Source organism: Aotus nancymaae, unplaced genomic scaffold, assembly GCF_030222135.1.
Source record: "Aotus nancymaae isolate 86718 unplaced genomic scaffold, 86718_ANA_hifiasm-v0.15.2.pri h1tg000062l, whole genome shotgun sequence".
In the NCBI taxonomy this organism is placed as follows: domain Eukaryota; kingdom Metazoa; phylum Chordata; class Mammalia; order Primates; family Aotidae; genus Aotus; species Aotus nancymaae.
Window position 1 is genome coordinate 15,447,732 of NW_026988476.1, and position 14,231 is coordinate 15,461,962.

At 37.7% G+C, this 14,231-nt stretch overlaps 1 protein-coding gene across 6 annotated transcripts in view; it reads left to right on the forward strand.

Moving 5' to 3' along the window:
* The window catches only part of FANCM (FA complementation group M), an 88,304-nt gene that overhangs the window by 17,195 nt on the left and 56,878 nt on the right, over positions 1-14,231 (forward strand). For 4 of the 6 annotated variants that reach the window (XR_010338571.1, XM_012456279.2, XM_012456281.2 and 1 more), the window contains 5 exons: positions 1,699-1,857; positions 8,679-8,810; positions 11,107-11,239; positions 12,045-12,170; positions 12,677-12,757. Coding sequence is in view for 5 of the 6 variants with exons in the window: in XM_012456279.2 (XP_012311702.2) it covers positions 1,699-1,857; positions 8,679-8,810; positions 11,107-11,239; positions 12,045-12,170; positions 12,677-12,757 (631 nt within the window). In the remaining variant the exon portion in view is untranslated. Of the gene's footprint in view, positions 1-1,698; positions 1,858-8,678; positions 8,811-11,106; positions 11,240-12,044; positions 12,171-12,676; positions 12,758-14,231 lie in introns of those variants that run through there. The other 2 variants (XM_012456280.2, XM_064365834.1) reach the window with 2 other exon arrangements.

The window sequence follows — 14,231 nt, forward strand, 5'->3', positions numbered from 1 at the left end:
TCTGGTTTTCTCCCTGACCTTGTTTAAATGTTCATGTTTTTCAGTCAAATTAAATGTCATCCCTTCAGAAAGATCCATTCTATCTAAGCTATCTTGTCAGTGTTCCGTCTTGTTATTTTCTTCTTAACATTCATGATAATCTGTCATTCTTTTGCATATTGATTATTTGTTGCCGTTCTGTGCCACTAAAATATCAGCTACATGAATGTAGGGATTATGCCTATTTTGGTTATTCCTCTGTCATTAACTCAATGCCTGGCATGTGGGAGTTACTCATGTATTTCTTTCATGAATGAACTATTAAAAACAATAAGCTTAATTTTATAAAATGGTCATAAATATACTCTAGGTTTTGAATACATATAGGCCTCCAGTGATTATGGTATGCTATTTTGGGCACTGTGCCAAGTATTAGGAATACTACGAAATCAAGCCCTCAAAGCTTTCTCTCTTTATTTATTTATTTATTTATTTTTGAGACAGGGTCTTGCTTCATCATCCAGGCTGGAATGTAGTGACAACTGTAGCTCACTCACTGCAGCCTAGAACTCCTGAGTTCAAGTGATACTCCAGCAGGTGCTTGCCACTTCGCCAGCAATTGTTCTCATTTTTTGTAGATATGGGATCTCAGCATGTTGTCTAGGCTGGTTTCAAATTCCTAGCTTCAAGCAGTCTTCCCAGTTTGGCCTCCTACAGCCCTGGGATGAGCCTTAGGCATGAGCTGCTGCCTGGCCTAAACCCACAAGTCTTTCTAGTTTTTTTAAAAAAGCTTTTGTTTGGGCACCATGGCTCACACCTGTAATCCCAGCACTTTAGGAGGCCAAAGCGGGTGGATCACAGAGATCAGGAGTTGGAGACCAGTCTGGCCAACATGGTGAAACCTTGTCTGTACTGAAAATACAAAAATTAGCTGGGCGTGGTGATGCATGCCTGTAGTCCCAGCTACTCAAGAGGCTGAGGCAGGAGAATCGCTTAAACCTAGGAGTCAGAGGTTGCAGTATGCTGAGATTGATTGCACCATTGCACTCCAGCCTGGACGACAGAGGGGGATTCCATCTCAAAAAAAAAAAAAAGCTTTTAATTTTTAGATACTCTCAGGATCCACTTTCTTTTTTTTTTTCTTTTTAATTGTTAATCATACTGTCAGTACCATAGTCTTCTGGTACAGTAGTTGTTTACATCAACAGATTATATGTTTTTGCTCCTGTTTCCTAATTTTACAATAAAGTCTCTTTATAAGCTTTGGGTAAATGCAATTTAGCCCTAGAAATATATTTACATAATATATGTTGATTTAAATGGAAAATATTCTACTAATTTATCAATAATTGATTTAGTATTGCTAATCTGAAACTTTTATCTGAGTCTGTATAAAGATTCTATTTGGAAAGTACCAAACTACATTTGAGGAACTTTTTGAAAATTTGCAAATATTCTTATTTCTGGAATGCTTAACTTGGAGGTCTGTGTGGGGAAAAGATATCTCAGAAGCATTTTTGACCTATTGTGTTACTTCTGATGTACTTTTTTATTTCTGATGTACTTTTTTAATGGGCTTGTCTTCTTCCATTTTTTGGTATTTGATATGAATTTCTGGAGCTTCTTTCAAAATTTTACTGCTATTTTATTTCTGTTAGTGACTTAAACTAAAAAATTTTAACATGTAATTTATAATCATACTTAATTGATTTTGCATAGGCTGTGCAACAAGTTATAACTAACCTGCTAATTGGGCAGGTAGAGCTTCGTTCTGAAGATTCTCCAGATATATTGGCATATTCTCATGAACGAAAAGTTGAAAAGCTTATTGTTCCCCTTGGTGAAGAACTTGCAGCCATCCAAAAGACCTATATCCAGGTAAGCTATTTTTATGACATTTAGGGATTTCATAAATAAACTGGTAATTTAATTACTTTAGCTAACAGGATTTGGATGTGATAATATAGTTATCTTATTTTTATATAATTGATATATTGAAAAAATTCTTCGAAGTTAAAATTTTTGGAATGAGCACCGTGTTTTATATGTACTAGCAAAGTATTATTTAAAGGGAAACTACAAAAGATGGACCATTTGTAAAGCAAATAATAGCCTTACATGGTTTTGTATTTTTTTAAGTAAACCTTTTAACTGTAATATAGAACACACACACACGCACACACACACACACACACACAACAAAGTAGACAAAGTGTAAGTTTATAGCTCAGTGAATTTTCACAAAGTGCACATGCCTGTAACGTGAACACATACCAAGATTCAGCCAGAATGTTCTTTGTTTTCTTTTTTTTGTTTTTTGTTCGGCTCACTGCAACCTCCACCTCCCCAGTTCAAGCAATTCTTCTCAGCCTCCCAAGTAGCTGGGATTATAGGAGCATGCTATCACACCTGGCTAATTTTTGTATTTTTTAATAGAGGTGAGGTTTCACCATGTTGGCCAAGCTGGTCTTGAACTCCTGACCTCAAGTTATTCTCTTACCTCGACCTCCCAAAGTGCTGGAATTACAGGCATGAGCCACCATGCACCTGGCCCCCAGAAGTTTCTTTGTAATGAAATAAATTTTCACTATTGTCCTCCCTGATCTTTTTTACAGCAGTGGTTTTCAACTGGAAATTATTTCACCCACTTGCAACATTTGGCAAAAACTTGACACATTTTTGGTTCTTAAAACAACAACAAAAAAAGGCAGGAGAGAAGGGGAGGTAAGAGGTGAAATTTGGAGTTATTATTGGCATCTATATATGGAGACCAGATTGCTGCTAAACATCCTATAGTGGATAGGACAGCAGCCCCACAACAAAGAATTATCTGGCCAAATGTCTATATTATCACTGTTAAGGACCTGCTTAGACGATTGTCATTTTCAGTGGGAGAAATGCGAGATAACACATTGTTTTTCTACAGTTCATAATTAGTGTCATGGTAAAACAACATGTTTTCACATTTTCATTGCCATGGATTAAAGATGGTTACAGGAATAGATAACCAAAAAGTTATCTATCACTTACTTAATCTATAATAAGCCTTTCTTAAAGGGATGCTTTCTAGGAATAAATCTTGTTTTCTATTTTTAAATTATTTGTAACAAAATTCTAAGCATTATTGAGTTAAGATATGGCAAAGTCTTTTTTGTAATCATCCCTTTGATATTAATGCATTTTTAATTGAAAATTATTCCATTTATAACATGTAAAAATGATAATTCTTATAATCATATGCAAATATAATTTAATTTTGTTGGTATTTTTAGAGTGCCTTATTAGGCCATATGATCAGCAAAGCTGGAAGGGAGGGAAAAAATGTACTAACCTAGCCATAGTTTAGAAAATACAAATTAGGCAAAAATTTAAACAATTACATATTGCTATAGTAGGTCTTCATCTGCAGGTCTCTTTTTGTGTCTTTAAGCTCATTTCTGCCCCAGGACCTTTTTTTTGCTATCTCCTCTCTCTAGAGTCCTTTGTTCTTAGAACCTAACATGGTAGACATACCTCATCATTCACATGTGAACTCATATCTCATCACATGGTAGACCTCATGATTCACATGTGAACTCAGATGTTCCCTCCTCAAAGAGAAAGTCTTTGTTTACCTTTTTTTTATACTTTAGATATGCTAATTTTTATTTATAATAATTACACATGGTTAATTAAAGCATGTGTGCTTCATTGTCACATTTCTTTTTTTTTTTAATTGCATTTTAGGTTTTGGGGTACATGTGAAAAACATGCAAGGTTGTTGCATAGGTGCATACGTGGCAGTGTGATTTGCTGCCTTCCTCCCCTTCACCCATATCTGGCATTTCTCCCCATGCTATCCCTCCCCAACTCCCCACCCCCCCCGCTGTCCCCCCACTCCCCCACAACAGACCCCCGTGTATAGTGCTCCCCTCACTGTGTCCATGTGTTCTCCTTCTTCAACACCCGCCTATGAGTGAGAACATGTGGTGTTTGATTTTGTGTTCTTGTGTCAATTTGCTGAGAATGATAGTTTCCAGGTTCATCCATGTCCCTACAAAGGACACGAACTCCTCGTTTTTAATGGCTGCATAATATTCCATGGTGTATATGTGCCACATTTTTCCTGTCCAGTCTATCATCGATGGGCATTTGGGTTGGTTCCAGGACTTTGCTATTGTAAACTGTGCTGCAATGAACATTCGTGTGCATGTGTCCTTATAGTAGAACGATTTATAATCCTTTGGATATATGCCCAGTAATGGGATGCCTTCTCTGCATCAATTGAGATAATCATGTGGTTTTTGTCTTTGATTCTGTTTATGTGGTGAATTCCATTTATAGACTTGCATATATTGAACCAGCCTTGCATCCCCGGGATGAATCCTACTTGATCGTGGTGGATAAGCTTTTTGATATGCTGTTGTAATCGGCTTGCCAGTATTTTATTGAAGATTTTTGCATCTATGTTCATCATGGATATTGGTCTGTAGTTTTCTTTTCTTGTTGAGTCTCTGCCAGGTTTCGGTATTAGGATGATGTTGGTCTCATAAAATGATTTGGGAAGGATTCCCTCTTTTTGGATTATTTGGAATAGTTTCAGTAGGAATGGTATCAGTTCCTCTTTGTATGTCTGGTAGAATTCTGCTGTGAACCCATCTGGACCTGGGCTTTTTTTGGGTGGTAGGCTCTTAATTGCTGCCTCGACTTCAGACCTTGTTATTGGTCTATTCAGGGTTTCGACTTCTTCCTGGTTTAGGCTTGGGAGGAGGCAGCTGTCCAGGAATTTATCCATTTCCTCCAGGTTTTCTAGTTTATGTGCATAGAGTTGTTTGTAATAATCTCTGATGATGGTTTGAATTTCTGTGGCATCTGTGGTGATATCCCCTTTGTCATTTTTTATTGCATCTATTTGGTTATTCTCTCTTTTCTTTTTTATTAGTCTGGCTAGTGGTCTGTCTATTTTGTTGATCTTTTCAAAAAACCAGCTCCTGGATTTATTGATTTTTTGTAGGGTTTTTCGTGTCTCTATCTCCTTCAGTTCTGCTTTGATCTTAGTTATTTCTTGTCTTCTGCTAGGTTTTGAGTTTTTTTGATCTTGCTCCTCTAGCTCTTTCAATTTTGATGATAGGGTGTCAATTTTAGATCTCTCCTTTCTTCTCATGTGGGCACTTATTGCTATATATTTTCCTCTAGAGACTGCTTTAAATGTGTCCCAGAGATTCTGGTATGGGGTGCCTTCATTCTCGTTGGTTTCGAAGAACGTCTTTATTTCTGCCTTCATTTCATTGTTTATCCAGTCAACATTCAGGAGAAAGTTGTTCATTTTCCATGAGGCTGTGCGGTTCTGGGTTGGTTTCTGAATTCTGAGTTCTAACTTGATTGCACTGTGGTCCGAGAGACTGTTTGTTATGGTTTCCGTTCTTTTGCATTTGCTGAGGAGTGATTTACTTCCAATTATGTGGTCAATTTTAGAGTAGGTGTGATGTGGTGCTGAGAAGAATGTATATTCTGTGGATTTGGGGTGGAGAGTTCTGTAAATGTCTATTAGGTTTGCTTGTTCCAGGTCTGAGTTCAAGTCCTGGATATCCTTGTTAATTTTCTGTCTCGTTGATCTGTCTAATATTGACAATGGTGTGTTGAAGTCTCCCACTATTATTGTGTGGGAGTCTAAGTCTCTTTGCAAGTCTTTAAGAACTTGCCTTATGTATCTGGGTGCTCCTGTATTAGGTGCATATATATTTAGGATCGTTAGCTCTTCTTGCTGCATTGATCCTTTTACCATTATGTAATGTCCTTCTTTGTCTCTTTTGATCTTTGTTGCTTTAAAGTCTATTTTATCAGAGATGAGAATTGCAACTCCTGCTTTTTTTTGCTCTCCATTTGCTTGGTAAATCTTCCTCCATCCCTTTATTTTGAGCCTTTGTGTATCCTTGCATGCGAGATGGGTTTCCTGGATACAGCACACTGATGGGTTTTGGCTTTTTATCCAATTTGCCAGTCTGTGTCTTTTGATTGGGGCATTTAGTCCGTTTACATTTAGGGTTAATATTGTTATGTGTGAATTCGATCCTGTCATTTTGGTGCTAGGTGGCTGTTTTGCCCTTTGGTTGATGCAGATTCTTCATTGTGTTGATGCTCTTTACCTTTTCGTGTGTTTTTGGAGTGGCTGGTACTGGTTGTTCTTTTCTATGTGTAGTGCCTCCTTCAGGAGCTCTTGTAGAGCTGGTCTGGTGGTGATGAACTCTCTGAGTTCTTGCTTGTTCACAAAGGATTTTATTTTTCCTTCACTTATGAAGCCTAGTTTGGCTGGATACGAAATTCTGGGTTGAAAGTTCTTTTCCTTAAGGATGTTGAATATCGGCCCCCACTCTCTTCTGGCCTGTAGGGTTTCTGCTGAGAGATCTGCAGTGAGTCTGATGGGCTTCCCTTTGTGGGTAACCCGACCTTTCTCTCTGGCTGCCCTTAGTATTTTCTCCTTCATTTCAACCCTGGTGAATCTGACGATTATGTGTCTTGGGGTTGCTCTTCTAGAGGAATATCTTTGTGGTGTTCTCTGTATTTCCTGGACTTGAATCTTGGCCTGCCTTGTTAGGTTGGGGAAGTTTTCCTGGATAATATCCTGAAGAGTATTTTCCAGCTTGGATTCATTCTCTTCGTCACATTCAGGTACACCTATCAAACGTAGATTAGGTCTTTTCACATAGTCCCATATTTCTTGTTGACTTTGTTCATTCCTTTTTACCCTGTTTTCTCTAATCTTGCCTTCTCGTTTTATTTCATTGAGTTGATCTTCGACCTCTGATATCCTTTCTTCTGCTTGGTCAATTTGGCTGTTGAAACTTGTGCATGCTTCGCGAAGTTCTCATGTTGTGTTTTTCATCTCCATCAATTCGCTCATATTCCTCTCTAAGTTGTCCATTCTTGTTAGCATTTCGTCAAGTCTTTTTTCAAGGTTCTTAGTTTCTTTGCATTGGGTTAGAACATGTTCTTTTAGCTCACGGAAGTTTCTTATTATCCACTTTCTGAAAGCTGATTCTGTCATTTCATCACACTCATTCTCCATCCAGTCTTGTTCCCTTGCTGGTGAGGAGTTGTGATCCCTTGTAGGAGGAGAAGTGTTCTGGTTTTGGGTGTTTTCATCCTTTTTGCTCTGGTTTCTTCCCATCTTTGTGGATTTATCCACCTGTTGACTTTGTAGTTGTTGTCTTTCTGATTTTGGTAATTTTAAGTCTGCTGTGGCAGAACTCATAAACCCCCTGCTCTTCCCCCCAGGTGTTCTGTCCCAGGGAGTTACGGTTTTATGATGTTCCCCTGTGCGGTTGCTGTTTTCCCTGCCCACAAGGTGGCAGCCTAGTCACACTCAGGCTGCAGAGGCTTCGCTAAGCTGCTGTGGGCTCCACCCAGCTTCCGTGTGAACTTCTGGGTGTAGTTAGAACTGCTTCCACTATGTTGGCCCTCCCCTGTAGTGACGGAGTCTCTGTAGTGGCGGGTTGCCTTGGTAGATTGCCCTGGGAACAGCAGGGTGCCTATGGAGAACTCCCCTCCTCCACAGAGCTGGACCGTCCCGGTTTCAGTTGCATTTGCAGTGGCGCTTTTTTTTTTGCTCGGGAATCTCCTGTCTTCTCTCCCTGTTTCAGGTCTTCTTGCTGGGTAAGAGGGGACAACGTCTCATCTGATCTGCCTCCGGAGCCACTGCGTTGGCTAAAGCCGCGGCTCTGAGATTCGTGGCGCTGGCCTGGCTCCCCGTTTCAGCTCCCCTTGCTGGCTTATAGGGGACTTAGACTCTCTCACTCTGTACTGTGAGCCGTTGCCTCAGGGTGCCGGCCCAGCGGCTGCGCCGTTCAAACCAGCGGCGCTGGCGACCCGTGTGGCTCTTCTGCGTGTGAATCTCCTGGTCTGTGGGCAGTAAAAATCATTCTGGAAATACGGCGTGCACTCACCCTCTGTGCTTTCTCTCGGAGCTGCATTCCCGAATTCCTCCTAAGCGGCCATCTTGGATCGATCCCATTCTGTTTACCTTTTTTAATAGTGATCCCTTTCCTCTCAAAGACTCTACAGCATTATTGTGTTTTAGATTCTTAAATGCATTTATCATAATCAAAATTATCTACTTTTTCTCTGTTTACTTTATTCTTTGCTTCCCTTCACTGGAATCTAAACTATTTGAAAGCAATGACTTTATTTGTCTTAGCCACACTATCCCCAGCATTTATAACAGTGCTTGTTACATAGTAGATGCTTAATAAATATTTGTTGAAAAAAATGAATCAGTGAGTAAAATTAAATATACTCAAGACATTTCAATTTATTCAGTACTTTACAAATTACTTTGCAAATATCTACTGAGGACCTAAGTGCCAAACTATTCTAGGTACTGAGGATGTAACAGGGAAGAAATCAAAGGTCTTCTTTCATAGTACTTAGATTACGGTGCGTATAGGTTGAGGGAGAGAGGATTAAGCAATAAACAGATAAACAAATGTGTTCTTAAATTATAGTTGTATATAATAATTGCTTAGTTTGATTTTTATATGGGTATTATTTGGGGATAGATGTCAAATTTGAAATGCTGTTATCATTGCTGAGTTCAGTTAAATATTCATTTTTAAGACAGACTTTATTAAATATATAATTTCTATTTTAATATGTGAGAAGATTACTGTACTTGAAAAAGAACTTTAAAGCAAGCTTAAACTGGATTGCTTTTAAATTTGCAGATTTTGGAAGCATTTGCTCATTCTTTGATTCAGAGGAATGTTTTGATGAGAAGGGATATCTCAAATCTCACAAAATACCAGATAATTCTGGCAAGAGATCAATTTAGGAAAAACCCATCTCCGAATATTGTGGTAGGTATTTTTAAATAAATTTTGATGACAGATTAAATTTTCACTCAAAGCCAGGATAAAACGTAGATAAAACATAGGTAATGATTTTTTGGGTACCTATTAGCTCATCAAGAATTCAAAAATGAGGCCAGACACAGTGGCTGATGCCTGTAATCCCAACACTTTGGGAGGCTGAGGTTGGAGGATCACTTGAGCCCAGGAGTTTAAGACCAGACTGGGCAACTTAGTGAGTCCCTGTCTCTACAAATGTTAAAAAATTAGCCAAGCATGGTTCTATATACCTACTTCTCTAGGGGAGGATTGCTTGAGCCTGGGTGGTGGAGGCTGCAGTGAGCTGTGATTGTAGCATTGCATTCCAGCCTAGGCTAGGTGACAGAGTTAAAAAAAATTTTTTAAATGTTTATATAGTTTATAAAAGCATGAAAAAAATCTAGCAAGAAAACAATTTAATGATCTGCATTAAGATAAATTTTATTGTTGAACTTTTTCTTTTCTTTTTTGAGACGGAGTCTCGCTCTATTTTTCAAGCTGGAGTGTAGTGGTATGGCCTTGGCTCACTGTAGCCTCTGCCTCTCAGTTTCAACCAACTCTCGTGCCTTCGCCTCCCTAGTAGCTGGGACTACCGGCATGCATCACCATGCCCGGCTAATTTTTGTATTTTTAGTAGAGATAGGGTTTCACCATGTTAGCCAGACTGGTCTCGACCTTAGGTGATCCACCCATCTTGGCCTCCCAGAGTGTAATCCCAAAGATTACAGACATGAGCCACAGTGCCCAGCCTTTCTTTTTAACTTTTGATGAAGAATTTGTCTTTTAGTCCATTTGTATTTTGTAAAGTCACAAGGCCATGAGAAGGTAAATTGTAACTGAATTTTAGGCACAGAACATTTATTCTTGCTGTCAATACCAGAGTTTGAAGAAAGCATCACAGCAAGATTCTTATTTCCAACCTTCACTGGAAAATAAATGGATAGGAAATTATCTATCAGACTAGGTCCAAAGTCAGAGAAGACACTGACAAACACGAAAAAAGGCACTGAGTCATTCTTTGAACTAATAGGGAATGCCTGTGCAAAAGAACAGAGGCAATTGAATGAAAGCCTGTGGGAGGCAGTGAGCAAACCAATTTGGCTGAGGATATGGAAACCAGATATGATAATATAGGTTGTGACTACATGAGAGTAGACCACATTATTCCACGAAATGTGGTCTTTATCATATAGTGTCTGGGGAACCAATGAAGGAGTGTTTTCTGTAAAATTATAGTATATTATTATTTACAACTTTTTTGATTTCAACTAGGAAATAGTAAATCTAAACCTGTTTAACTAGATCTTAACTGGAACTGGTGAGAGGAAATTAGAGTACCATTTTAGGGCATTTATTAGTATCCTGGAAATATTTAAAATCACTAACACTGATGTTAAATACTACTAAAAATGTTAGATAGAAAACGGTAGTCTTCATCTCAAAGGAAAATAATTAGAATATGTTCTCCCTGGTCTCCTTGAAAACGATCTTATCAGACAGATACACATTCCATGCACTTCCATAAAGGAATGTGTCCCTCATTTTTCCATGAGGGTGGTGGTTGAAAGCACAAGGGACCTTAACCAAAATTCCTGGGTCTAAATAGTGATTCTACTACTTAACGCCTGTATGAGCTTCCTCATCTGTAAAATGGGCATAACAATAGTAGCTACCTACTAGATACTGAGATTAAGCGAATTTATGCAAATAATGTGCTTAGAATAGTTTCTGGGGCTCAGTGTCAGATATTATCATGGCGTATATACTTGGTATTAAATGTTGGCATCAAAACAGTCTGATTAAATATTTATCCTCTTGCCAGTAACGTTCATGAGGACAGGCCATATGTAACTTACTTTCCATTTCCATTTTATCTAGCTCAGTGCTCCCCATGTAGTAGATGCTTACTATATAGTTTTGAAAGAACAAATGTATCTGTATACTGCCAATTAATTTACCTGTAAAGAGAAACAGTATATTATAGTTTTTTCTCCTTATCTTTTTAAAATGTGAATTTCCTGTTTAATTAAAGAAAAAAAAAAGGGAAAGATTTTACATAGAAAATACATTGATACCTTTTCATAGCAACATCCTGTAAGACAATATTTAATAGCCAATCCATTATAGCAGTGTAGAAGGGAATGATTATTATGATCATTTGGATTATATTATAAATGTTACACTGCCTATGGCCTGACAACTTGGGCATGGAACATGTATGTTCATTTACTTCTCTGGTTAAATTTGACATATGCTGTTTTTCTAGGGAATACAACAAGGCATAATCGAGGGAGAGTTTGCTATTTGTATTAGTTTATATCATGGTTATGAATTATTGCAGCAAATGGGAATGAGATCATTATATTTCTTCCTTTGTGGAATTATGGATGGAACTAAAGGTAAATTATATCAAATTATTTAAAGAAATAATGACATTTATTATTTTGGTTAAAGACATATTGAAGGCCTGGGCACAGTGGCTCACGCCTGTAATCCCAGCACTTTGGGAAGCCGAGGCGGGTAGATTACTTTAGGTCAGGAGTTCAAAACCAGCCTAGCCAACATTGTGAAACCTCATCTCTACTAAAAATACAAAAAGTAGCTGGGCGTGGTTGCGCGTGCCTGTAGTCCCAGCTACTTGGGAGACTGAGAAGGAGAATTGCTTGAACCTGGGAGGCAGAGGTTGCAGTGAGCCGAGATTGTGCCATTGCACTCCAGCCTGGGCAACAAGAGCGAAACAGCTCCGTCTCCAAAAAAAAAAAAAAAATTAGCCGGGTGTGGTGGTGCATGCCTCTAATCCCAGCTACCCAGGAAACTGAGGTGGGAGAATCGCTTGAACCCAGGAGGCGGAGGTTGCCTTGAGTTGAGATCATGCTGCTGCTGCACTTCAGCCTGGTCAACTGAGCAAGACTGTCTCAAAAAAAAAAAAAAGAATTTGGATTACTTAAAAATGATTTTTTTTTTTAAAAAAAAGCATTGGAATAATTAACAAACAGCCATGTTTCTTTGTTTTTAACAAATTGCTAGAAAAAAGGAAACCATTCATTAATACATATATGAATGTAGAACTGGAAACAGTTGCTGGTTTTCATGTTTACACTTGAGAAACTTATATTCATTGCTAAAGTTTAATTTTGTTTTAATAAATAATACATTTCATCACTTTTATTATTTATTTGGAAAACTTTTTCTTAATTTCTGAAGGAATGACACGGTCAAAAAATGAACTTAGCCGAAATGAAGACTTCATGAAACTCTATAAATATCTAGAGTGCATGTTTGCACATACACGTAGTACTTCAGCAAATGGTATTTCTGCTATCCAACAAGGTCTGGTTTTTCTTTTAAAATTATATATTCTGTTGTTTTGCTTAATCATAGTTAATTTTGAAATTTTGCTCCATTAATGCAAATGTCTACAATTATTTGTAGCAACAGATCTATTAAATGCATATATATTTCATTTTTTAAGTTAGGATTAATATATATATATTCAAGTTTAAAGTTTATATACTTTAAACAATGTTTAAACTTCTTTAAACAAGTTTACAAACTGTAGTTGTTAGTGGTAGTGAAAATTCTCAGAACTATCAAAACCTGATTTATAGTTTAACATATATTTTTGCTTTCTTTGCTGCTGATTCCTATTTGGGTTCTCTCAGAATGAAATGTTTATAAAAGTTCAAATTTCATTTTACAGTAAGACTTATATGCTACCTAGGTGTTACTCCTGGTTTAAATTTTAAAAAATCCCAACATATGCATTTGAAAAATTACTGTAATTGACTATGGGAAAAAAAAAAGGAAAATTTTTTGATATTTTTGTTTTTTTCCAGGTGGTAAAAAATTTGTTTATGGTCATCCAAAGTTAAAGAAATTAGAAGAAGTTGTAATTGAACACTTCAAGTCATGGAACGGTAGGTCATGTTTAGTAGCTTTAAGGGAAGACAAAGTTATTGCAAGAGGTAAGACTTCAATTTATGGCTGGGCACTGTGGTTCATGCCTGTAGTCCCAGCACTTTGGGAGGCCAAAGTGGGTGGATCATGGGAGGTCAGGAGTTCAAGACCAGTGTGGCCAACATGGTGAAACCCCGTCTCTACTAAAAATACAAAAATTAGCCAGGCATGGTGGTGCATGCCTGTAATCCCAGCTATTTGGGAGGCTGAGGTAGGAGAATCGCTTGAACCCAGGAGGTGGAGATTGCAGTGAGCCAAGGTCGTGACATTGTACTCCAGCCTGGGCAACAAGAGCAAAACTCCGTCTCGAAAATAAAAAAAGAAAAACAACAAAAAAACTTCAACTTACTAGTTTATGCTAACACTTCTTGTGGAGAAGGTGAGCTTTTAGTTCCTCTGGATAATGAATATTAAAAATCTCTGAGAAATTTTGGAGGGGTTAGGGCAAGGGTAGTGGTGGGAATGTTAAGAATAAGGTACTCTATATATTAGCTTGGGGCAATATAAGGGAAGTGGACAGTAAAACAATACATAGTACAGTAGAAGGGTAAAGTAAAGTAGGTAAGGAGAGAGAGAGTTAGGGAGGAGTGCTGTTTTATATAGGATGGTTATAAAAGGCTTCTCTGTAGAGGGATATTTAAAGTGATACTTGATGGAGATAAGGTACCAAGCCTTGTGATTTTTTGAGGTTGGGGGAGAGAGAATTCCAAGCAGTAAAAATAGCAGATTCAAAGGCCCTGAGGTGGCAGTAGGATGCTTGGTATGATTAAATAGACCAGTGTGGTTAGATTAGTGTGACTGAGGCTACAAGTTGTATAGATGAGAGGTAGCCAGATAATATAGGACTTTGGTTTTTAATTTTTGAATATTTGTGCTTTGCAAAACCAAACAGAGATACATATAGCAGTGGAATGACTTCAGATTTTAAAAGGATCACTCTGGAAGTTTTGTGGAGCATAGACATAACTTAGAAGACTATTATAATAGTCTCGGATGAGGACACATCGTGGTGATGTGCATCAAGGCAATAGTGGTCAAGGTGCTGGGAAATAGAGTCTAGATATATGTTCATAATGGAGCCAACTTATTTGTTGATGGATTGGACGTAGGATATAAGAAAAAAAGAATCATAAGGCTGTGTATATACGTTTATGTGTACATGTTTGCAAATGATTATACAAGCAAAGTGAAAAATGAAGAATAGAGATAAGTATGTGAGGTAATGCATATTTAATTAGCTTGATTTAGCCATTCCACAATGTATATATACATCTCAAAACATATTGTACAATATAAATATATACAACTTTTATTTGTCAATTAAACAAATAACAAAAGGAAAAGGAAACATGTTAAGATGTTTTTGAGACATCTAAGTGTCAAGTAGGCATTAGATAAGCAAATCTGGATCTCAGAAGAATGGCTGGTGCTGTT